The following is a 24164-nucleotide window of genomic DNA, read 5'->3' as shown; positions in this document are numbered from 1 at the left end:
GGTTGTGCCAATTGGAATGGGCAATACCGTGTGGCTGTGCGTGTGCCTGTCTGTGTTTGAGAGGCTGAGGTGTCACTTAATTCATTTGTAAATCCGTGTCACACTGGAGACTCGTCGACTCTCCCCTACACCTCCATTGTTATAATTACAATACGCGTGCCTTTTTTTAGCGCTTTAACACACGTGCCCAGGGGTTTTTACTGCGGATGTGATGGATTCTACAGAAGCACCATGAGGTCCTATTTGATATACAAGTTGTTAAACCTGGGACCCCGTGAGAAAGCATGACAATGATCTGTGTCAAACTAACTTAAAACCAACTACTTTCATCACTTCACTGGGTTATATTGGACATCAGCCTGTTTCAATGTGCCTACAGATTGGTACTCCCCATTATGCTATTTATCCTTCTTATGACTATCCTGACTTCCACGAATTCACGTTGTATGACATTTATAACTTATACAGGCTTCTCTACTGTATTTCAACAGTACAAGGCGTGTGCCGGGAAGCTCAGGGTTCGGCTACCGGTGGCAATGGGAGGAGTACTGAGTCACCTCTTATTCCTATGGACTTAAAAGAGGTTCAGAGACAGAATGCCAGATTCAGTGACACAGAATAGAGAAATACTACTGTTCTTCTTGATGATTTACATCTGAACCTTCTCTGACCTCTGGATGAAGGACAACAGCCGCTTGTTGATTAACAAACACGAAACCACTTGGGGAAAAAGAGAGCAGGGAAATTGACAGAATGGTAAGAATTTAACCTTTGTTGTGATTATATTTATCAGTATATCTGCAATACATATTAGTCAAACAAAATCGATTTGAACTAAAACATGTACGCTTATTTAGTTGTTAGCTTTTTATAGAAATTGGAATAACAATTTGTTCCTAAAATGTACCTATGGACGTAGTCCTACCATGTACATAGATTTACGTTTTAGGAGCCCTTACTGTATTACAAAGTGACTGTTTCAGACACACTGGTTTACCAGAGACACTGGTCTAATCTCCCTGGTCTGATCTCCTTTCATCTTTCTCTTGTAGCTCCTCAAGCCTCAGGTGGAGAGACGTCGGAGAGAGAGAATGAACCACAGTCTGGAGAGCCTGAGAACCCTGCTGCTGCAGGGACCACTACATCAGGTATGAAGTTCCATTCTAACTTGACTCTGCTCTAAATGCAGCTCATACAGGTGTCAGCTCCTCTGAGAAGTGTAGCATGACTGTGCATTAATCTGCCCTCTCTTTCTCTCCAACAGGGTGTGACTCAGCGTAGGGTGGAGAAAGCTGAGATCCTGGAACACTGTTCTCTTTCTCCAGAACACTGGAGATGGGGACAGGAAGAAAGGTGAAGATGGAGAAAAGCAACATTCCTTCCAGGATGGCTTCTCAGGCTGCCTGCAGAGAGCTGCACACTTCCTGGGGCAGGAAGGGGAGGGCCTGCAGCTAGAGGCAGCACTGAACTCTACTTTCTCTGCTCGGCTGAACAGCCATGCCTGTATGAACACCGAAGTTCTGGCTAAAGCCCACTCTTCCAACTCTCTGCCCAGCACAACGTGCCACCAGTCCTCAAACCTAATGAAGATACAGGAGTCCCACTACTGAAAACAGCTTTGTGAAGTCTACAGGAGACATCTGTCTCATGCTCACAGAGCTCCACTCCAACATGGAGATCCCAAACCTCCACAGCTGCCCCACAGACACGCTGACAAAGAAGCCCAATCCCAGAACCTCCCAGACAGACAGTCTGTGTGGAGGCCTTGGCCCTGATCTAGCAGAGGAGCCTGCATTGGGGTATTTAACTGTAAAACAACTCTAATATCCTATGAACTGATAACCAGGATGCCACATCCTTTGCTGCTGAGGTTGCTATGGTGTTTAAATGCATACAGTGTTGTAAACACTGGACTCAGGGACTCCATAGATTTGCAGTGATATGACAATGTTGTACTTCAAAAAATATATAAATTCGAAATATTGTACAATTTCTCTATACTTTAGTATTACAACATGTACTATGTATAAGTTGTAGTACTCTGATATCTTGTCTATTTTTGCACATTAATTTATTCTGGGACTTGTTCCTTTGTTTTTCCAGATATATAGGCCTGTATGTTGAAATACAAATAAAACACATTCCTTTAAAAACATTGTCTCAATGGTATCTTAATCCTTAATGTATTAAAGTGTCAAATTAGTTTTTTGTTATTGTTGTCATCTGCTTTCTCAGCCAGACAATCAATAATTAAATGAGTTATTTACCATTAAACCAACTCAAGGTGTCTTGGCACGTTCCTATGCAAGTTAAAAGTATTGCAAAGTTATCATAGATCTGCATTTCATTGATAGCTGGTCAAAGGTGCGTAGAGACCACGCGCTTTAACACCTCAAGTTGTTCGGGCGTGAACATCAAAGTGCTACGTGACAGTAACCTTCAATCACACCTCAAATTCAAAGGAAGATTTTTAGGGCCTTTCTATAACCCGAGAGGATGCCATCTGCTTGAAATAAGGAGCTTCTCTTGACATTCTCAAATATACAAAAATGATGCATTCGTCTTCTCCTTGGGGTATTGGAACGGATCATTCATTCACAGTAATTGGTTCAGAGGTTCATGGTACAAAATGAGATGTTTCTCAGCAGATGTCGTCTTCTTTCATAGGGCTATGATATGCAGGCTTTATAACAAATGATTCCTAAACCTGCAGGGGGACAGCCTTGGTTTAAGGAGAGTTTACAAATATTGAACGATTTGCTGTCAAAAATCGAGACTAGCCTACAATCTAGAAGCATCTTCCAATGTAATTAACATTCATTAATATTTGTAAGACTACGCTAATAATATTTAACAAATGATTCCTAAACCTGCAGGGGGACAGCCTTGGTTTAAGGAGAGTTTACAAATATTGAACGATTTGCTGTCAAAAATCGAGACTAGCCTACAATCTAGAAGCATCTTCCAAAGTCTGGGACAGAAGTCACATTTCTTAGACAGGATAGCTAGTTATTTAGATCACCAAATTATTCGGTTATTAGAAATGTTCTGTGATGGAATTTACCTTGACATTTTGCCAACGGTCATATCCACAGCGCCTTACAATAGTGAGTGAATATATTTTCATATTTTTTAATACAAGTCCCCCGTGAGAATCGAACCAGCAACCCTCGCATTGCAAATGCCATTCTCTATCAATTTAATATTGTTAATTTACTCTAACCTTATAAGACGAAGTACCATTTACAGCACGTGGCTCAATATAGTCCCCATTTTTTACAACTATGATCCTGAAATAGTTATATTGACAAGCCAAGAAAATGAGGAGACCAAATTAATCTTTGGTCCCTGATGAGAAACACTGGGAAATTGTCCTGAGATAATTTATCTTGGGAAAAGGGATATGATAGACAACAGTTTGTTCTTCATTACCTGTTAGAATTCGTACATAATTTAATGAAAGCCGCCATCGAATGTCTAGTGCATTCCCAGGCTCCCAAGTTCTCACGCGCACATGTTGACCTCTGAAATATTAATTACCTTGGGCTAATATTACAATATAATTAAATCAAAATAATATTATCTATGTAATAGTCAATTGTATTAAAGCAATATTGGTCCACTAACAAGTCAGAAACGCGTGTTCGGTCTGTGCGTAAAATGTTGTCACAATCGGAATGTGCAATTTATTTTGGCTGTGCGTGTTTCTGTCTGTATTTAAGAGACTGAGGTGTCACTTAATTCATTTGTAAAACCGTGTCACACTGGAGACTGGTCGACTCTCGCCTACACCTCACTTGTAATAATTACAACTTTTGTTAGCGCTTTCAAACACATACCCGCGGGTGTTACTGCGGATTTGATGCCTTGTACCCAAGCGCCATGTGGTCCTTTTGATATACTGATTGTTAAACCCGGGAAAGCACGTCAATGAGCCGTGTCGAAATCATTTTAACCAACAGCTCTCGACACTTCACTGGGTAACACTGGCCATCTGTCCGTTTCAATAGGCCTATATTTTTACACCCCATCATACTATTTACCCTCCGTATGACTATCTAGACGTCTTCTATGAATTCACTTTGTATGACATTTATAACTTGTAAAGGGTACTCAACTGTATTTCAACAGTACAAGGCGCGAGGAAGCTCAAGGATTGGCTACCGGTGGCAATGGGAGGAGTGTAAAGTAATCTCGTATTCCTAACGATTTAAAAGTCGTCCAGAGACAGAAATGCCATATTGAGATTATTCTTCAGAGACACAGCACAGAGAAATACTACTGTTCTTCTTGATCATTTACATCTGGAAATTCTCTGACCTCTGGATGAAGATGCTCGTTAAGCGTAAAGCAGCTTGTTGATTAACAAAGATGAAACCACTTGGGGAAAAAGAGAACAGGAAAATGTACAGAACGGTGAGATTTGATCCTTTGAAGTGATTATATTCATCAGTATATCTATAATAGATATTAGTCAATCAAAATCGATTTTTACCTAAAACATGTAGGCCTATTTTGTTGTTAGCTTGTTGACTGAAATTGGAAAAACAATGTGTTCCTAAAATGTACCAAAGTAACTAGTCCTATGACGTAAATATATTTAGGTTTTAGGAGCCCTTACTGTAGTATAAAGTGACTGTTTCAGACACACTGGTTTACCAGAGACACTGGTCTAATCTCCCTGGTCTGATCTCCTTTCATCTTTCTCTTGTAGCTCCTCAAGCCTCAGGTGGAGAGACGTCGGAGAGAGAGAATGAACCACAGTCTGGAGAGCCTGAGAACCCTGCTGCTGCAGGGACCACTACTTCAGGTATGAAGTTAACCTCTAACTTGACTCTGCTCTAAATGCAGCTCATACAGGTGTCAGCTCCTCCGAGAAGTGTAGCATGACTGTGCATTAATCTGCCCTCTCTTTCTCCCCAACAGGGTGTGACTCAGCGTAGGGTGGAGAAAGCTGAGATCCTGGAACACACTGTTCTCTTTCTTCAGAACACTGGAGATGGGGACAGGAAGAAAGGTGAAGATGGTGAAAAGCAACATCCCTTCCAGGATGGCTTCTCAGGCTGCCTGCAAAGAGCTGCACACTTCCTGGAGCAGGAAGAGGAGGGTCTGCAGCTGGAGGCAGCACTGAACTCTACTTTCTCTGCTCGGATGAACAGCCAAGCCTGTATGAACTCCGAAGTTCTGGCTAAAGCCCACTCTTCAAACTCTCTGCCCAGCACAACGTGCCACCAGTCCTCAAACCTGATGAAGATACAGGAGTCCCACTACAGACAACAGCTTTGTGATGTCTACAGGAGACATCTGTCTCATGCTCACAGAGCTCCACTCCGACATGGAGATCCCAAACCTCCCCAGGTGCCCCACAGACACGCTGACAAAGAAGCCCAATCCCAGAACCTCCCAGGCAGCCAGTCTGTGTGGAGGCCTTGGCCCTGATCTAGCAGAGGAGCCTGAATTGGGATATTGAACTGTAAAATAACTCTAATATCATATGGACTGATAACCAGGATGCCACATCCTTTTCTGCTGAGGTTGCTATGTTGTTATTAATTTATGCAGTGTTGTGAACACCTGACTCAGAGACTCCATAGATGTGCAGTTATATGACAATGTTGTACTGCAAAGCATATATCAATTCAAAATATTGTACAATTTCTCTATACTTTAATATTACAACATGTACTATGTATAAGTTGTAGTACTCTGATATCTTGTCTATTTTTGCACATTAATTTATTCTGTGACTTGTTCCTTTGTTGTTCCAGATATATAGGCCTGTATGTTGAAATACAAATAAAACACATTCCTTTAAAAGCATTGTCTCAATGGTATCTTAATCCGTAATGTATTGAAGTGTCAAATGTGTTTCTGGTTATTATTGTCATCTGCTTTCTCAGCCAGAAAATCAATAATTAAATGACTTATTTACCATTAAACCAACTCAAGGTGTCAAGTTCTGATGCCAGTTAAAAGTACTCCATAGTTTTCATAGATTTTCATTTCATTGATAGCTGGCATGTGTGTGTTTAAGTCAAAGGTGCGAAGAGACCACGCGCTTTAACACCTGTTACCTCCCGGTCAAGAAGAGCAAAGGGTTCAGAGACAACGACCTCCAATCACACTTCAAACTCAAACGAAGGTTTTTAGGGCCTTTTTTACACACCGAGTGAATGCGGAATGACGGAAAAAAAGGGGGTTTCTCTCGCCATTATACAAAAATGATGTCCTCCTCTTCCTCTTGGTATTTGGAATGGATTATTCATTCACAGTATTTTGATCAGAGGTTCATGGTAAAATATTATTTTTCCTTAATTGAAGAAAACGTGTTTTTTTTATCCGAAGTATATTTTATAATATAACAATATAATTACATCTAAATAATAGTGTAATAGTCAATTGTATTAAAGCAATATTCATCCACTAACAAAGTCAGAAGCGCCTGTTGGTTCTGTGCGTAAAAGGTTGTGCCAATTGGAATGGGCAATACCGTGTGGCTGTGCGTGTGCCTGTCTGTGTTTGAGAGGCTGAGGTGTCACTTAATTCATTTGTAAATCCGTGTCACACTGGAGACTCGTCGACTCTCGCCTACACCTCCATTGTTATAATTACAATACGCTGTGCCTTTTGTTGGCGCTTTAACACACGTGCCCAGGGGTTTTACTGCGGATGTCATGGATTCTACAGGAGGGCACCATGAGGTCCTTTTTTATTGGGCTGCAGGGTAGCCTAGTGTTCAGAGCATTGGACTAGTAAGTGGAAGGTTGCAAGTTCAAACCCCCGAGCTGACAAGGTACAAAACTGTCGTTCTGCCTCTGAACAGGCAGTTAACCCACTGTTCCTAGACCGTCATTGAAAATAATAATTTGTTCTTTACTGACTTGCCTAGTAAAAATAAATATACAAGTTGTTAAACCTGGGACACCGTGAGAAAGCATGACAATGATCTGTGTCAAACTAACTTAAAACCAACTACTTTCATCACTTCACTGGGTTATATTGGACATCAGCCTGTTTCAATGTGCCTACAGATTGGTACACCCCATTATGCTATTTATCCTTCTTATGACTATCCTGACTTCCACGAATTCACTTTGTATGACATTTATAACTTATACAGGCTACTCTACTGTATTTCAACAGTACAAGGCGTGTGCCGGGAAGCTCAGGGTTCGGCTACCGGTGGCAATGGGAGGAGTACAAAGTCACCTCGTATTCCTATGGACTTAAAAGTGGTTCAGAGACAGAATGCCAGATTCAGTGACACAGAACAGAGAAATACTACTGTTCTTCTTGATGATTTACATCTGAACCTTCTCTGACCTCTGGATGAAGGACAACAGCCGCTTGTTGATTAACAAAGATGAAACCACTTGGGGAAAAAGAGAGCAGGGAAATTGACAGAATGGTAAGAATTTAACCTTTGTTGTGATTATATTTATCAGTATATCTGCAATACATATTAGTCAATCAAAATCGATTTGAACTAAAACATGTAGGCCTATTTAGTTGTTAGCTTTTTATTGAAATTGGAATAACAATTTGTTCCTAAAATGTACCTATGGACCTAGTCCTACCATGTATATAGATTTAGGTTTTAGGAACCTTTACTGTTGTGCAAAGTGACTGTTTCAGACACACTGGTTTACCAGAGACACTGGTCTAATCTCCCTGGTCTGATCTCCTTTCATCTTTCTCTTGTAGCTCCTCAAGCCTCAGGTGGAGAGACGTAGGAGAGAGAGAATGAACCACAGTCTGGAGAGCCTGAGAACCCTGCTGCTGCAGGGACCACTACATCAGGTATGAAGTTCCATTCTAACTTGACTCTGCTCTAAATGAAGCTCATACAGGTGTCAGCTCCTCTGAGAAGTATAGCATGACTGCGCATTAATCTGCCCTCTCTTTCACTCCAACAGGATGTGACTCAGCGTAGGGTGGAGAAAGCTGAGATCCTGAAACACACTGTTCTCTTTCTCCAGAACACTGGAGATGGGGACAGAAAGAAAGGTGAAGATAGAGAAAAGCAACATCCCTTCCAGGATGGCTTCTCAGGCTGCCTGCAGAGAGCTGCACACTTCCTGGGGCAGGAAGAGGAGGGTCTGCAGCTGGAGGCAGCACTGAACTCTACTATCTCTGCTCGGCTGAACAGCCAAGCCTGTATGAACCCCGAAGTTCGGGCTAAAGCCCACTCTTCCAACTCTCTGCCCAGCACAACGTGCCACCAGTCCTCACACCTGATGAAGATACAGGAGTCCCACTACAGACAACAGCTTTGTGATGTCTACAGGAGACATCTGTCTCATGCTCACAGAACTCCACTCCGACATGGAGATCCCAAACCTCCCCAGCTGCCCCACAGACACGCTGACAAAGAAGCCCAATCCCAGAACCTCCCAGGCAGCCAGTCTGTGTGGAGGCCTTGGCCCTGATCTAGCAGAGGAGCCTGAATTGGGATATTGAACTGTAAAACAACTCTAATATAATATGAACTGATAACCAGGATGCCACATCCTTTTCTGCTGAGGTTGCTATGTTGTTATTAATTTATGCAGTGTTGTGAAAACCTGACTCAGAGACTCCATAGATTTGCAGTTATATGACACGGTTGTACTGCAAAGAATATATCAATTCAAAATATTGTACAATTTCTCTATACTTTAGTATTACAACATGTACTATGTATAAATTGTAGTACTCTGATATCTTGTCTATTTTTGCACATTAATTTATTCTGTGACTTGTTCCTTTGTTTTTCCAGATATATAGGCCTATATGTTGAAATACAAATAAAACACATTCCTTTAAAAGCATTGTCTCAATGGTATCTTAATCCGTAATGTATTAAAGTGTCAAATGTGTTTCTGGTTATTGTTGTCATCTGCTTTCTCAGTCAGACATTCAATAATTAAATGACTTATTTACCAATCAACCAACTCAAGGTGTCAAGTTCTGATGCCAGTTAAAAGTACTGCAAAGTTTTCATAGATTTTAATTTCATTGATAGCTGGCATGTGTGTGTTTAAGTCAAAGGTGCGAAGAGACCACGCGCTTTAACACCTGTTACCTCCCGGTCAAGAAGAGCAAAGGGTTCAGAGACAGCGTCCTCCAATCACACTTCAAACTCAAACGAAGGTTTTTAGGGCCTGTTTTACAAACCTAGTAAATGCGGAATGACGGAAACAAGGGGTTTTCTCTCGACATTATACAAAAATGATGTCTTCCTCTACCTCTTGGAATTTGGAATTGATTATTCATTCACAGTATTTTGATCAGAGGATCATGGTAAAATATTTATTTTTCCTTAATTGAAAAAAACGTATTTTTATCCAAAGTATATTTTATATAGGCTTTATGACAAATTATGCCTAAAACAGCAGTGAGACAGCCTTGGTGTAAGGATCGTTTACAACTATAGAACGATTTACTCTCAAATGTTGAGAGTAACCTATAGTCTGAAAGCGAATTCCAACGTAATTAACATTCATTAATATTAGTAAGTCTGAGCTAATAATATTTAACAAATGTGGTTCATCATCAGTATCACCATATTATTCGGTTATTAGAATGTTCTGTGATGGAATCTCAACTAATTCCAACAATATTATAAACTCACACGGTGGCAGCGTAGCCTAGTGCTTAGAGCGTTGGACTAGTAACCGGAAGGTTTCGAGTTCAAACCCCCGAGCTGACAAGGTACAAATCTGTCGTTCTGCAGGCATTTCCTAGGCCTTCATTGAAAATAAGAATATGTTTTTAACTGACTTGCCTGGTTAAATAAAGGTAAAAAAATATATTAAAAAATCACACTACCTTTATCAGACGAAGTACCTTTTACAGCATGTAAAGGCCGCATTTTTTAAATATAACCTTTAACCTGAAATAGTTATATTGACAAGCCAAGAAAATGAGGAGACCAAAATCATATATGGTCCCTGATGTGATACACTGGGAAATTGTCCTGAGATTGTTCCCTTGGGAAAAGGTGTAGGATAGACAACAGTTTGTTCTTTATTACCTGTTAGAAATTGTACATCATTAGGCAAATACCGCCACCGACTGCCTGGTGGAGCATTCCCAGGTTCCCAGTTCTCACGCGCACACATTGACCTCTGAAATGTTAATTAACATAGGCTAATATAACAATATAATTAAATCTAAATAATAGTGTAAGAGTCAATTGTATTAAAGCAATATTCATCCACTAACAAAGTCAGAAGCGCGTGTTGGTTCTGTGCGTAAAAGGTTGTGCCAATTGGAATGGGCAATACCGTGTGGCTGTGCGTGTGCCTGTCTGTGTTTGAGAGGCTGAGGTGTCACTTAATTCATTTGTAAATCCGTGCCACACTGGAGACTCGTCGACTCTCCCCTACACCTCCATTGTTATAATTACAATACGCGTGCCTTTTTTTTAGCGCTTTAACACACGTGCCCAGGGGTTTTTACTGCGGATGTGATGGATTCTACAGAAGCACCATGAGGTCCTATTTGATATACAAGTTGTTAAACCTGGGACCCCGTGAGAAAGCATGACAATGATCTGTGTCAAACTAACTTAAAACCAACTACTTTCATCACTTCACTGGGTTATATTGGACATCAGCCTGTTTCAATGTGCCTACAGATTGGTACTCCCCATTATGCTATTTATCCTTCTTATGACTATCCTGACTTCCACGAATTCACGTTGTATGACATTTATAACTTATACAGGCTACTCTACTGTATTTCAACAGTACAAGGCGTGTGCCGGGAAGCTCAGGGTTCGGCTACCGGTGGCAATGGGAGGAGTACTGAGTCACCTCTTATTCCTATGGACTTAAAAGAGGTTCAGAGACAGAATGCCAGATTCAGTGACACAGAACAGAGAAATACTACTGTTCTTCTTGATGATTTACATCTGAACCTTCTCTGACCTCTGGATGAAGGACAACAGCCGCTTGTTGATTAACAAACACGAAACCACTTGGGGAAAAAGAGAGCAGGGAAATTGACAGAATGGTAAGAATTTAACCTTTGTTGTGATTATATTTATCAGTATATCTGCAATACATATTAGTCAAACAAAATCGATTTGAACTAAAACATGTACGCTTATTTAGTTGTTAGCTTTTTATAGAAATTGGAATAACAATTTGTTCCTAAAATGTACCTATGGACGTAGTCCTACCATGTACATAGATTTACGTTTTAGGAGCCCTTACTGTATTACAAAGTGACTGTTTCAGACACACTGGTTTACCAGAGACACTGGTCTAATCTCCCTGGTCTGATCTCCTTTCATCTTTCTCTTGTAGCTCCTCAAGCCTCAGGTGGAGAGACGTCGGAGAGAGAGAATGAACCACAGTCTGGAGAGCCTGAGAACCCTGCTGCTGCAGGGACCACTACATCAGGTATGAAGTTCCATTCTAACTTGACTCTGCTCTAAATGCAGCTCATACAGGTGTCAGCTCCTCTGAGAAGTGTAGCATGACTGTGCATTAATCTGCCCTCTCTTTCTCTCCAACAGGGTGTGACTCAGCGTAGGGTGGAGAAAGCTGAGATCCTGGAACACTGTTCTCTTTCTCCAGAACACTGGAGATGGGGACAGGAAGAAAGGTGAAGATGGAGAAAAGCAACATTCCTTCCAGGATGGCTTCTCAGGCTGCCTGCAGAGAGCTGCACACTTCCTGGGGCAGGAAGGGGAGGGCCTGCAGCTAGAGGCAGCACTGAACTCTACTTTCTCTGCTCGGCTGAACAGCCATGCCTGTATGAACACCGAAGTTCTGGCTAAAGCCCACTCTTCCAACTCTCTGCCCAGCACAACGTGCCACCAGTCCTCAAACCTAATGAAGATACAGGAGTCCCACTACTGAAAACAGCTTTGTGAAGTCTACAGGAGACATCTGTCTCATGCTCACAGAGCTCCACTCCAACATGGAGATCCCAAACCTCCACAGCTGCCCCACAGACACGCTGACAAAGAAGCCCAATCCCAGAACCTCCCAGACAGACAGTCTGTGTGGAGGCCTTGGCCCTGATCTAGCAGAGGAGCCTGCATTGGGGTATTTAACTGTAAAACAACTCTAATATCCTATGAACTGATAACCAGGATGCCACATCCTTTGCTGCTGAGGTTGCTATGGTGTTTAAATGCATACAGTGTTGTAAACACTGGACTCAGGGACTCCATAGATTTGCAGTGATATGACAATGTTGTACTTCAAAAAATATATACATTCGAAATATTGTACAATTTCTCTATACTTTAGTATTACAACATGTACTATGTATAAGTTGTAGTACTCTGATATCTTGTCTATTTTTGCACATTAATTTATTCTGGGACTTGTTCCTTTGTTTTTCCAGTTATATTGGCCTGTATGTTGAAATACAAATAAAACACATTCCTTTAAAAACATTGTCTCAATGGTATCTTAATCCTTAATGTATTAAAGTGTCAAATTAGTTTTTTGTTATTGTTGTCATCTGCTTTCTCAGCCAGACAATCAATAATTAAATGACTTATTTACCATTAAACCAACTCAAGGTGTCTTGGCACGTTCCTATGCAAGTTAAAAGTATTGCAAAGTTATCATAGATCTGCATTTCATTGATAGCTGGTCAAAGGTGCGTAGAGACCACGCGCTTTAACACCTCAAGTTGTTCGGGCGTGAACATCAAAGTGCTACGTGACAGTAACCTTCAATCACACCTCAAATTCAAAGGAAGATTTTTAGGGCCTTTCTATAACCCGAGAGGATGCCATCTGCTTGAAACAAGGAGCTTCTCTTGACATTCTCAAATATACAAAAATGATGCATTCGTCTTCTCCTTGGGGTATTGGAACGGATCATTCATTCACAGTAATTGGTTCAGAGGTTCATGGTACAAAATGAGATGTTTCTCAGCAGATGTCGTCTTCTTTCATAGGGCTATGATATGCAGGCTTTATAACAAATGATTCCTAAACCTGCAGGGGGACAGCCTTGGTTTAAGGAGAGTTTACAAATATTGAACGATTTGCTGTCAAAAATCGAGACTAGCCTACAATCTAGAAGCATCTTCCAATGTAATTAACATTCATTAATATTTGTAAGACTACGCTAATAATATTTAACAAATGATTCCTAAACCTGCAGGGGGACAGCCTTGGTTTAAGGAGAGTTTACAAATATTGAACGATTTGCTGTCAAAAATCGAGACTAGCCTACAATCTAGAAGCATCTTCCAAAGTCTGGGACAGAAGTCACATTTCTTAGACAGGATAGCTAGTTATTTAGATCACCAAATTATTCGGTTATTAGAAATGTTCTGTGATGGAATTTACCTTGACATTTTGCCAACGGTCATATCCACAGCGCCTTACAATAGTGAGTGAATATATTTTCATATTTTTTAATACAAGTCCCCCGTGAGAATCGAACCAGCAACCCTCGCATTGCAAATGCCATTCTCTATCAATTTAATATTGTTAATTTACTCTAACCTTATAAGACGAAGTACCATTTACAGCACGTGGCTCAATATAGTCCCCATTTTTTATAACTATGATCCTGAAATAGTTATATTGACAAGCCAAGAAAATGAGGAGACCAAATTAATCTTTGGTCCCTGATGAGAAACACTGGGAAATTGTCCTGAGATAATTTATCTTGGGAAAAGGGATATGATAGACAACAGTTTGTTCTTCATTACCTGTTAGAATTCGTACATAATTTAATGAAAGCCGCCATCGAATGTCTAGTGCATTCCCAGGCTCCCAAGTTCTCACGCGCACATGTTGACCTCTGAAATATTAATTACCTTGGGCTAATATTACAATATAATTAAATCAAAATAATATTATCTATGTAATAGTCAATTGTATTAAAGCAATATTGGTCCACTAACAAGTCAGAAACGCGTGTTCGGTCTGTGCGTAAAATGTTGTCACAATCGGAATGTGCAATTTATTTTGGCTGTGCGTGTTTCTGTCTGTATTTAAGAGACTGAGGTGTCACTTAATTCATTTGTAAAACCGTGTCACACTGGAGACTGGTCGACTCTCGCCTACACCTCACTTGTAATAATTACAACTTTTGTTAGCGCTTTCAAACACATACCCGCGGGTGTTACTGCGGATTTGATGCCTTGTACCCAAGCGCCATGTGGTCCTTTTGATATACTGATTGTTAAACCCGGGAAAGCACGTCAATGAGCCGTGTCGAAATCATTTTAACCAACAGCTCTCGACACTTCACTGGGTAACACTGGCCATCTGTCCGTTTCAATAGGCCTATATTTTTACACCCCATCATACTATTTACCCTCCGTATGACTATCTAGACGTCTTCTATGAATTCACTTTGTATGACATTTATAACTTGTAAAGGGTACTCAACTGTATTTCAACAGTACAAGGCGCGAGGAAGCTCAAGGATTGGCTACCGGTAGCAATGGGAGGAGTGTAAAGTAATCTCGTATTCCTAACGATTTAAAAGTCGTCCAGAGACAGAAATGCCATATTGAGATTATTCTTCAGAGACACAGCACAGAGAAATACTACTGTTCTTCTTGATCATTTACATCTGGAAATTCTCTGACCTCTGGATGAAGATGCTCGTTAAGCGTAAAGCAGCTTGTTGATTAACAAAGATGAAACCACTTGGGGAAAAAGAGAACAGGAAAATGTACAGAACGGTGAGATTTGATCCTTTGAAGTGATTATATTCATCAGTATATCTATAATAGATATTAGTCAATCAAAATCGATTTTTACCTAAAACATGTAGGCCTATTTTGTTGTTAGCTTGTTGACTGAAATTGGAAAAACAATGTGTTCCTAAAATGTACCAAAGTAACTAGTCCTATGACGTAAATATATTTAGGTTTTAGGAGCCCTTACTGTAGTATAAAGTGACTGTTTCAGACACACTGGTTTACCAGAGACACTGGTCTAATCTCCCTGGTCTGATCTCCTTTCCTCTTTCTCTTGTAGCTCCTCAAGCCTCAGGTGGAGAGACGTCGGAGAGAGAGAATGAACCACAGTCTGGAGAGCCTGAGAACCCTGCTGCTGCAGGGACCACTACTTCAGGTATGAAGTTAACCTCTAACTTGACTCTGCTCTAAATGCAGCTCATACAGGTGTCAGCTCCTCCGAGAAGTGTAGCATGACTGTGCATTAATCTGCCCTCTCTTTCTCCCCAACAGGGTGTGACTCAGCGTAGGGTGGAGAAAGCTGAGATCCTGGAACACACTGTTCTCTTTCTTCAGAACACTGGAGATGGGGACAGGAAGAAAGGTGAAGATGGTGAAAAGCAACATCCCTTCCAGGATGGCTTCTCAGGCTGCCTGCAAAGAGCTGCACACTTCCTGGGGCAGGAAGAGGAGGGTCTGCAGCTGGAGGCAGCACTGAACTCTACTTTCTCTGCTCGGATGAACAGCCAAGCCTGTATGAACTCCGAAGTTCTGGCTAAAGCCCACTCTTCAAACTCTCTGCCCAGCACAACGTGCCACCAGTCCTCAAACCTGATGAAGATACAGGAGTCCCACTACAGACAACAGCTTTGTGATGTCTACAGGAGACATCTGTCTCATGCTCACAGAGCTCCACTCCGACATGGAGATCCCAAACCTCCCCAGGTGCCCCACAGACACGCTGACAAAGAAGCCCAATCCCAGAACCTCCCAGGCAGCCAGTCTGTGTGGAGGCCTTGGCCCTGATCTAGCAGAGGAGCCTGAATTGGGATATTGAACTGTAAAATAACTCTAATATCATATGGACTGATAACCAGGATGCCACATCCTTTTCTGCTGAGGTTGCTATGTTGTTATTAATTTATGCAGTGTTGTGAACACCTGACTCAGAGACTCCATAGATGTGCAGTTATATGACAATGTTGTACTGCAAAGCATATATCAATTCGAAATATTGTACAATTTCTCTATACTTTAATATTACAACATGTACTATGTATAAGTTGTAGTACTCTGATATCTTGTCTATTTTTGCACATTAATTTATTCTGTGACTTGTTCCTTTGTTCTTCCAGATATATAGGCCTGTATGTTGAAATACAAATAAAACACATTCCTTTAAAAGCATTGTCTCAATGGTATCTTAATCCGTAATATATTGAAGTGTCAAATGTGTTTCTGGTTATTATTGTCATCTGCTTTCTCAGCCAGAAAATCAATAATTAAATGACTTATTTACCATTAAACCAACTCAAGGTGTCAAGTTCTGATGCCAGTTAAAAGTACTCCATAGTTTTCATAGATTTTCATTTCATTGATAGCTGGCATGTGTGTGTTTAAGTCAAAGGTGCGAAGAGACCACGCGCTTTAACACCTGTTACCTCCCGGTCAAGAAGAGCAAAGGGTTCAGAGACAACGACCTCCAATCACACTTCAAACTCAAACGAAGGTTTTTAGGGCCTTTTTTACACACCGAGTGAATGCGGAATGACGGAAAAAAAGGGGGTTTCTCTCGCCATTATACAAAAATGATGTCCTCCTCTTCCTCTTGGAATTTGGAATGGATTATTCATTCACAGTATTTTGATCAGAGGTTCATGGTAAAATATTATTTTTCCTTAATTGAAGAAAACGTGTTTTTTTTATCCGAAGTATATTTTATAATATAACAATATAATTACATCTAAATAATAGTGTAATAGTCAATTGTATTAAAGCAATATTCATCCACTAACAAAGTCAGAAGCGCCTGTTGGTTCTGTGCGTAAAAGGTTGTGCCAATTGGAATGGGCAATACCGTGTGGCTGTGCGTGTGCCTGTCTGTGTTTGAGAGGCTGAGGTGTCACTTAATTCATTTGTAAATCCGTGTCACACTGGAGACTCGTCGACTCTCGCCTACACCTCCATTGTTATAATTACAATACGCTGTGCCTTTTGTTGGCGCTTTAACACACGTGCCCAGGGGTTTTACTGCGGATGTCATGGATTCTACAGGAGGGCACCATGAGGTCCTTTTTTATTGGGCTGCAGGGTAGCCTAGTGTTCAGAGCATTGGACTAGTAAGTGGAAGGTTGCAAGTTCAAACCCCCGAGCTGACAAGGTACAAAACTGTCGTTCTGCCTCTGAACAGGCAGTTAACCCACTGTTCCTAGACCGTCATTGAAAATAATAATTTGTTCTTTACTGACTTGCCTAGTAAAAATAAATATACAAGTTGTTAAACCTGGGACACCGTGAGAAAGCATGACAATGATCTGTGTCAAACTAACTTAAAACCAACTACTTTCATCACTTCACTGGGTTATATTGGACATCAGCCTGTTTCAATGTGCCTACAGATTGGTACACCCCATTATGCTATTTATCCTTCTTATGACTATCCTGACTTCCACGAATTCACTTTGTATGACATTTATAACTTATACAGGCTACTCTACTGTATTTCAACAGTACAAGGCGTGTGCCGGGAAGCTCAGGGTTCGGCTACCGGTGGCAATGGGAGGAGTACAAAGTCACCTCGTATTCCTATGGACTTAAAAGTGGTTCAGAGACAGAATGCCAGATTCAGTGACACAGAACAGAGAAATACTACTGTTCTTCTTGATGATTTACATCTGAACCTTCTCTGACCTCTGGATGAAGGACAACAGCCGCTTGTTGATTAACAAAGATGAAACCACTTGGGGAAAAAGAGAGCAGGGAAATTGACAGAATGGTAAGAATTTAACCTTTGTTGTGATTATATTTATCAGTATATCTGCAATACATATTAGTCAATCAAAATCGATTTGAACTAAAACATGTAGGCCTATTTAGTTGTTAGCTTTTTATTGAAATTGGAATAACAATTTGTTCCTAAAATGTACCTATGGACCTAGTCCTACCATGTATATAGATTTAGGTTTTAGGAACCTTTACTGTTGTGCAAAGTGACTGTTTCAGACACACTGGTTTACCAGAGACACTGGTCTAATCTCCCTGGTCTGATCTCCTTTCATCTTTCTCTTGTAGCTCCTCAAGCCTCAGGTGGAGAGACGTCGGAGAGAGAGAATGAACCACAGTCTGGAGAGCCTGAGAACCCTGCTGCTGCAGGGACCACTACATCAGGTATGAAGTTCACCTCTAACTTGACTCTGCTCTAAATGCAGCTCATACAGGTGTCAGCTCCTCTGAGAAGTGTAGCATGACTGTGCATTAATCTGCCCTCTCTTTCTCTCCAACAGGGTGTGACTCAGCGTAGGTTGGAGAAAGCTGAGATCCTGGAACACTGTTCTCTTTCTCCAGAACACTAGAGATGGGGACATGAAGAAAGGTGAAGTTGGAGAAAAGCAATATTCCTTCCAGGATGGCTTCTCAGGCTGCCTGCAGAGAGCTGCACACTTCCTGGGGCAGGAAGGGGAGGGCCTGCAGCTAGAGGCAGCACTGAAATCTACTTTCTCTGCTCGGCTGAACAGCCATGCCTGTATGAACACCGAAGTTCTGGCTAAAGCCCACTCTTCCAACTCTCTGCCCAGCACAACGTGCCACCAGTCCTCAAACCTGATGAAGATACAGGAGTCCCACTACAGACAACAGCTTTGTGATGTCTACAGGAGACATCTGTCTCATGCTCACAGAGCTCCACTCCAACATGGAGATCCCAAACCTCCCCAGCTGCCCCACAGACACGCTGACAAAGAAGCCCAATCCCAGAACCTCCCAGGCAGCCAGTCTGTGTGGAGGCCTTGGCCCTGATCTAGCAGAGGAGCCTGAATTGGGATATTTAACTGTAAAACAACTCTAATATCCTATGAACTGATAACCAGGATGCCACATCATTTGCTGCTGAGGTTGCTATGGTGTTTAAATGCATACAGTGTTGTAAACACTGGACTCAGGGACTCCATAGATTTGCAGTGATATGACAATGTTGTACTTCAAAGAATATATAAATTCGAAATATTGTACAATTTCTCTATACTTTAGTATTACAACATGTACTATGTATAAGTTGAAGTACTCTGATATCCTGTCTATTTTTGCACATTAATTTATTCTGTGACTTGTTCCTTTGTTTTTCCAGTTATATTGGCCTGTATGTTGAAATACAAATAAAACACATTCCTTTAAAAACATTGTCTCAATGGTATCTTAATCCTTAATGTATTAAAGTGTCAAATGTGTTTCTGGTTATTGTTGTCATCTGCTTTCTCAGTCAGACATTCAATAATTAAATGAGTTATTTACCATTAAACCAACTCAAGGTGTCTTGGCACGTTCCTATGCAAGTTAAAAGTATTGCAAAGTTATCATAGATCTGCATTTCATTGATAGCTGGTCAAAGGTGCGTAGAGACCACGCGCTTTAACACCTCAAGTTGTTCGGGCGTGAACATCAAAGTGCTACGTGACAGTAACCTTCAATCACACCTCAAATTCAAAGGAAGATTTTTAGGGCCTTTCTATAACCCGAGAGGATGCCATCTGCTTGAAACAAGGAGCTTCTCTTGACATTCTCAAATATACAAAAATGATGCATTCGTCTTCTCCTTGGGGTATTGGAACGGATCATTCATTCACAGTAATTGGTTCAGAGGTTCATGGTACAAAATGAGATGTTTCTCAGCAGATGTCGTCTTCTTTCATAGGGCTATGATATGCAGGCTTTATAACAAATGATTCCTAAACCTGCAGGGGGACAGCCTTGGTTTAAGGAGAGTTTACAAATATTGAACGATTTGCTGTCAAAAATCGAGACTAGCCTACAATCTAGAAGCATCTTCCAATGTAATTAACATTCATTAATATTTGTAAGACTACGCTAATAATATGTAACAAATGTGGTTCATCATCAGTAAATAACAATGTGTGCCTATTAAAAGTGGTACTAAATAAGTAATCTGACCAGATCTTATTAATTTAAGTCTGGAACAGAAGTCACATTTCTTAGACAGGATAGCTAGTTATTTAGATCACCAAATTATTCGGTTATTAGAAATGTTCTGTGATGGAATTTACCTTGACATATCCACAGCGCCTTACAATAGTGAGTGAATACATTTTCATATTTTTGAATACAAGTCCCCCGTGAGAATCGAACCAGCAACCCTCGCATTGCAAATGCCATTCTCTATCAATTTAATATTGTTAATTTACTCTAACTTTATAAGACGAAGTACCATTTACAGCACGTGGCTCAATATAGTCCCCATTTTTTACAACATTGATCCTGAAATAGTTATATTGACAAGCCAAGAAAATGAGGAGACCAAATTAATCTTTGGTCCCTGATGAGAAACACTGGGAAATTGTCCTGAGATAATTTATCTTGGGAAAAGGGATATGATAGACAACAGTTTGTTCTTCATTCCCTGTTAGAATTCATACATAATTTAATGAAAGCCGCCATCGAACGTCTAGTGCATTCCCAGGCTCCCAAGTTCTCACGCGCACATGTTGACCTCTGAAATATTAATTAACTTAGGCTAATATTACAATATAATTAAATGAAAATAATAGTATCTATGTAATAGTCAATTGTATTAAAGCAATATTGATCCACTAACAAGTCAGAAACGCGTGTTGGGTCTGTGCGTAAAATGTTGTCACAATCGGAATGTGCAATTTATTTTGGCTGTGCGTGTTTCTGTCTGTATTTAAGAGACTGAGGTGTCAATTAATTCATTTGTAAATCCGTGTCACACTGGAGACTGGTCGACTCTCGCCTACACCTCACTTGTAATAATTACAACTTTTGTTAGCGCTTTCAAACACATGCCCGCGGGTGTTACTGCGGATTTGATGCCTTGTACCCAAGCGCCATGTGGTCCTCTTTGATATACTGATTGTTAAACCCGGGAAAGCACGTCAATGAGCCGTGTCGAAATCATTTTAACCAACAGCTCTCTACACTTCACTGGGTAACATTGGCCATCTGTCCGTTTCAACAGGCCTATATTTTTACACCCCATCATACTATTTACCCTCCGTATGACTATCTAGACGTCTTCTATGAATTCACTTTGTATGACATTTATAACTTGTAAAGGGTACTCAACTGTATTTCAACAGTACAAGGCGCGAGGAAGCTCAAGGATTGGCTACCGGTGGCAATGGGAGGAGTGTAAAGTCATCTCATATTCCTAACGATTTAAAAGTCGTCCAGAGACAGAAATGCCATATTGAGATTCTTCTTCAGAGACACAGCACAGAGAAATACTACTGTTCTTCTTGATAATTTACATCTGGAAATTCTCTGACCTCTGGATGAATATGCTCGTTAAGCGTAAAGCAGCTTGTTGATTAACAAAGATGAAACCACTTGGGGAAAAAGAGAACAGGAAAATGTACAGAACGGTGAGATTTGATCCTTTGAAGTGATTATATTCATCAGTATATCTATAATAGATATTAGTCAATCAAAATCGATTTTACCTAAAAAATGTAGGCCTATTTTGTTGTTAGCTTGTTGACTGAAATTGGAATAACAATGTGTTCCTAAAATGTACCAAAGTAACTAGTCCTATGACGTAAATATATTTAGGTTTTAGGAGCATTTACTGTAGTATAAAGTGACAGTTTCAGACACACTGGTTTACCAGAGACACTGGTCTAATCTCCCTGGTCTGATCTCCTTTCATCTTTCTCTTGTAGCTCCTCAAGCCTCAGGTGGAGAGACTTCGGAGAGAGAGAATGAACCACAGTCTGGAGAGCCTGAGAACCCTGCTGCTGCAGGGACCACTACATCAGGTATGAAGTTCACTTCTAACTTGACTCTGCTCTAAATGCAGCTCATACAGGTGTCAGCTCCTCTGAGAAGTGTAGCATGACTGTGCATTAATCTGCCCTCTCTTTCTCTCCAACAGGGTGTGACTCAGCGTAGAGTGGAGAAAGCTGAGATCCTGGAACACACTGTTCTCTTTCTCCAGAACACTGGAGATGGGGACAGGAAGAAAGGTGAAGATGGAGAAAAGCAACATCCCTTCCAGGATGGCTTCTCAGGCTGCCTGCAAAGAGCTGCACACTTCCTGGGGCAGGAAGGGGAGGGCCTGCAGCTGGAGGCAGCACTGAACTCCACTTTCTCTGCTCGGCTGAACAGCCATGCCTGTATGAACACCGAAGTTCTGGCTAAAGCCCACTCTTCCAACTCTCTGCCCAGCACAACGTGCCACCAGTCCTCAAACCTGATGAAGATACAGGAGTCCCACTACAGACAACAGCTTTGTGAAGTCTACAGGAGACATCTGTCTTATACTCACAGAGCTCCACTCCGACATGGAGATCCCGAACCTCCCCAGCTGCCCCACAGACACGCTGACAAAGAAGCCCAATCCCAGAACCTCCCAGGCAGCCAGTCTGTGTGGAGGCCTTGGCCCTGATCTAGCAGAGGAGCCTGAATTGGGATATTGAACTGTAGAACAACTCTAATATCATATGAACTGATAACCAGGATGCCACATCCTTTTCTGCTGAGGTTGCTATGTTGTTATTAATTTATGCAGTGTTGTGAAAACCTGACTCAGAGACTCCATAGATTTGCAGTGATATGGCAATGTTGTACTGCAAAGAATATATCAATTCAAAATATTGTACAATTTCTCTATACTTTAGTATTACAACATGTACTATGTATAAGTTGTAGTACTCTGATATCTTGTCTATTTTTGCACATTAATTTATTCTGTGACTTGTTCCTTTGTTTTTCCAGATATATAGGCCTGTATGTTGAAATACAAATAAAACACATTCCTTTAAAAGCATTGTCTCAATGGTATCTTAATCCGTAATGTATTAAAATGTCAAATGTGTTTCTGGTTATTGTTGTCATCTGCTTTCTCAGTCAGACATTCAATAATTAAATGACTTATTAACCATTCAACCAACTCAAGGTGTCAAGTTCTGATGCCAGTTAAAAGTACTGCAAAGTTTTCAAAGATTTTCATTTCATTGATAGCTGGCAAGTGTGTGTTTAAGTCAAAGGTGCGAAGAGACCACGCGCTTTAACACCTGTTACCTCCCGGTCAAGAAGAGCAAAGGGTTCAGAGACAGCGACCTCCAATCACACTTCAAACTCAAACGAAGGTTTTTAGGGCCTTTTTTTACAAACCGAGTGAATGCGGAATGACGGAAAAAAAGGGGGTTTCTCTCGCCATTATACAAAAATGATGTCCTCCTCTTCCTCTTGGAATTTGGAATGAATGATTCATTCACAGTATTTTGATCAGAGGTTCATGGTAAAATATTATTTTTCCTTAATTGAAGAAAACGCATTTTTTTATCCGAAGTATATTTTATATAGGCTTTATGACAAATTATGCCTAAAACAGCAGTGAGACAGCCTTGGTGTAAGGATCGTTTACAACTATAGAACGATTTACTCTCAAATGTTGAGAGTAACCTATAGTCTGAAAGCGAATTCCAACGTAATTAACAATAATTAATATTAGTAAGTCTGAGCTCATAATATTTAACAAATGTGGTTCATCATCAGTACAATTACAATGTGTGGCAATTAAAAATAGTCTGACTTGATCCGATTAATTTACGTCGGGGACGGAATACATATTTCTTAAACAGGATATATATCTATATCACCATATTATTCGGTTATTAGAATGTTCTGTGATGGAATCTCAACTAATTCCAACAATATTATAAATTCTCACTACCTTTATCAGACGAAGTACCTTTTACAGCATGTGGCTCAATATAGGCCGCATTTTTTAAATATAACCTTTAACCTGAAATAGTTATATTGACAAGCCAAGAAAATGAGGAGACCAAAATCATATATGGTCCCTGATGTGATACACTGGGAAATTGTCCTGAGATTGTTCCCTTGGGAAAAGGTGTAGGATAGACAACAGTTTGTTCTTTATTACCTGTTAGAAATTGTACATCATTCGGCAAATACCGCCACCGACTGCCTGGTGGAGCATTCCCAGGTTCCCAGTTCTCACGCGCACACATTGACCTCTGAAATGTTAATTAGCATAGGCTAATATAACAATATAATTAAATCTAAATAATAGTGTAAGAGTCAATTGTATTAAAGCAATATTCATCCACTTACAAAGTCAGAAGCGCCTCTTGGTTCTGTGCGTAAAAGGTTGTGCCAATTGGAATGGGCAATACCGTGTGGCTGTGCGTGTGCCTGTCTGTGTTTGAGAGGCTGAGGTGTCACTTAATTCATTTGTAAATCCGTGTCACACTGGAGACTCGTCGACTCTCACCTACACCTCCATTGTTATC

General features: G+C 40.7%; 4 protein-coding genes and 1 pseudogene across 4 annotated transcripts; all 5 read left to right on the top strand.

Moving 5' to 3' along the window:
- The first annotated feature begins 909 nt into the window (after nt 1-909).
- Nucleotides 910-1610, top strand: LOC124006874 (transcription factor HES-7.1-like). Its single transcript, XM_046317065.1, is given in 4 exon segments — nt 910-915; nt 1053-1148; nt 1265-1308; nt 1310-1610. Coding segments are annotated over 4 exon segments (447 nt in total).
- A 9541-nt stretch (nt 1611-11151) lies between these two features.
- Nucleotides 11152-11852, top strand: LOC124006873 (transcription factor HES-7.1-like). Its single transcript, XM_046317063.1, is given in 4 exon segments — nt 11152-11157; nt 11295-11390; nt 11507-11550; nt 11552-11852. Coding segments are annotated over 4 exon segments (447 nt in total).
- Nucleotides 11853-11913: 61 nt separating this feature from the next.
- Nucleotides 11914-15681, top strand: LOC124006872 (transcription factor HES-7.1-A-like). Its single transcript, XM_046317062.1, has 3 exons — nt 11914-12051; nt 14957-15052; nt 15169-15681. The coding sequence occupies exons 1-3, from the start codon at nt 11914-11916 to the stop codon at nt 15679-15681; spliced, it is 747 nt and encodes a 248-aa protein (XP_046173018.1).
- Nucleotides 15682-17605: 1924 nt separating this feature from the next.
- On the top strand, nt 17606-18669 carry LOC124006871 (annotated as a pseudogene).
- A 2555-nt stretch (nt 18670-21224) lies between these two features.
- LOC124006870 (transcription factor HES-7.1-like) lies at nt 21225-22291 on the top strand. The gene is made up of 3 exons (XM_046317060.1): nt 21225-21269; nt 21567-21662; nt 21779-22291. Exons 1-3 carry the CDS (start codon nt 21225-21227, stop codon nt 22289-22291), a joined length of 654 nt encoding a protein of 217 aa, XP_046173016.1.
- The last annotated feature ends 1873 nt before the right edge of the window (nt 22292-24164 follow it).

The sequence above is a fragment of the Oncorhynchus gorbuscha genome, linkage group LG20, assembly GCF_021184085.1.
Source record: "Oncorhynchus gorbuscha isolate QuinsamMale2020 ecotype Even-year linkage group LG20, OgorEven_v1.0, whole genome shotgun sequence".
Lineage (NCBI taxonomy): Eukaryota > Metazoa > Chordata > Actinopteri > Salmoniformes > Salmonidae > Oncorhynchus > Oncorhynchus gorbuscha.
This window is presented reverse-complemented; position numbering and strand designations above follow the sequence as displayed.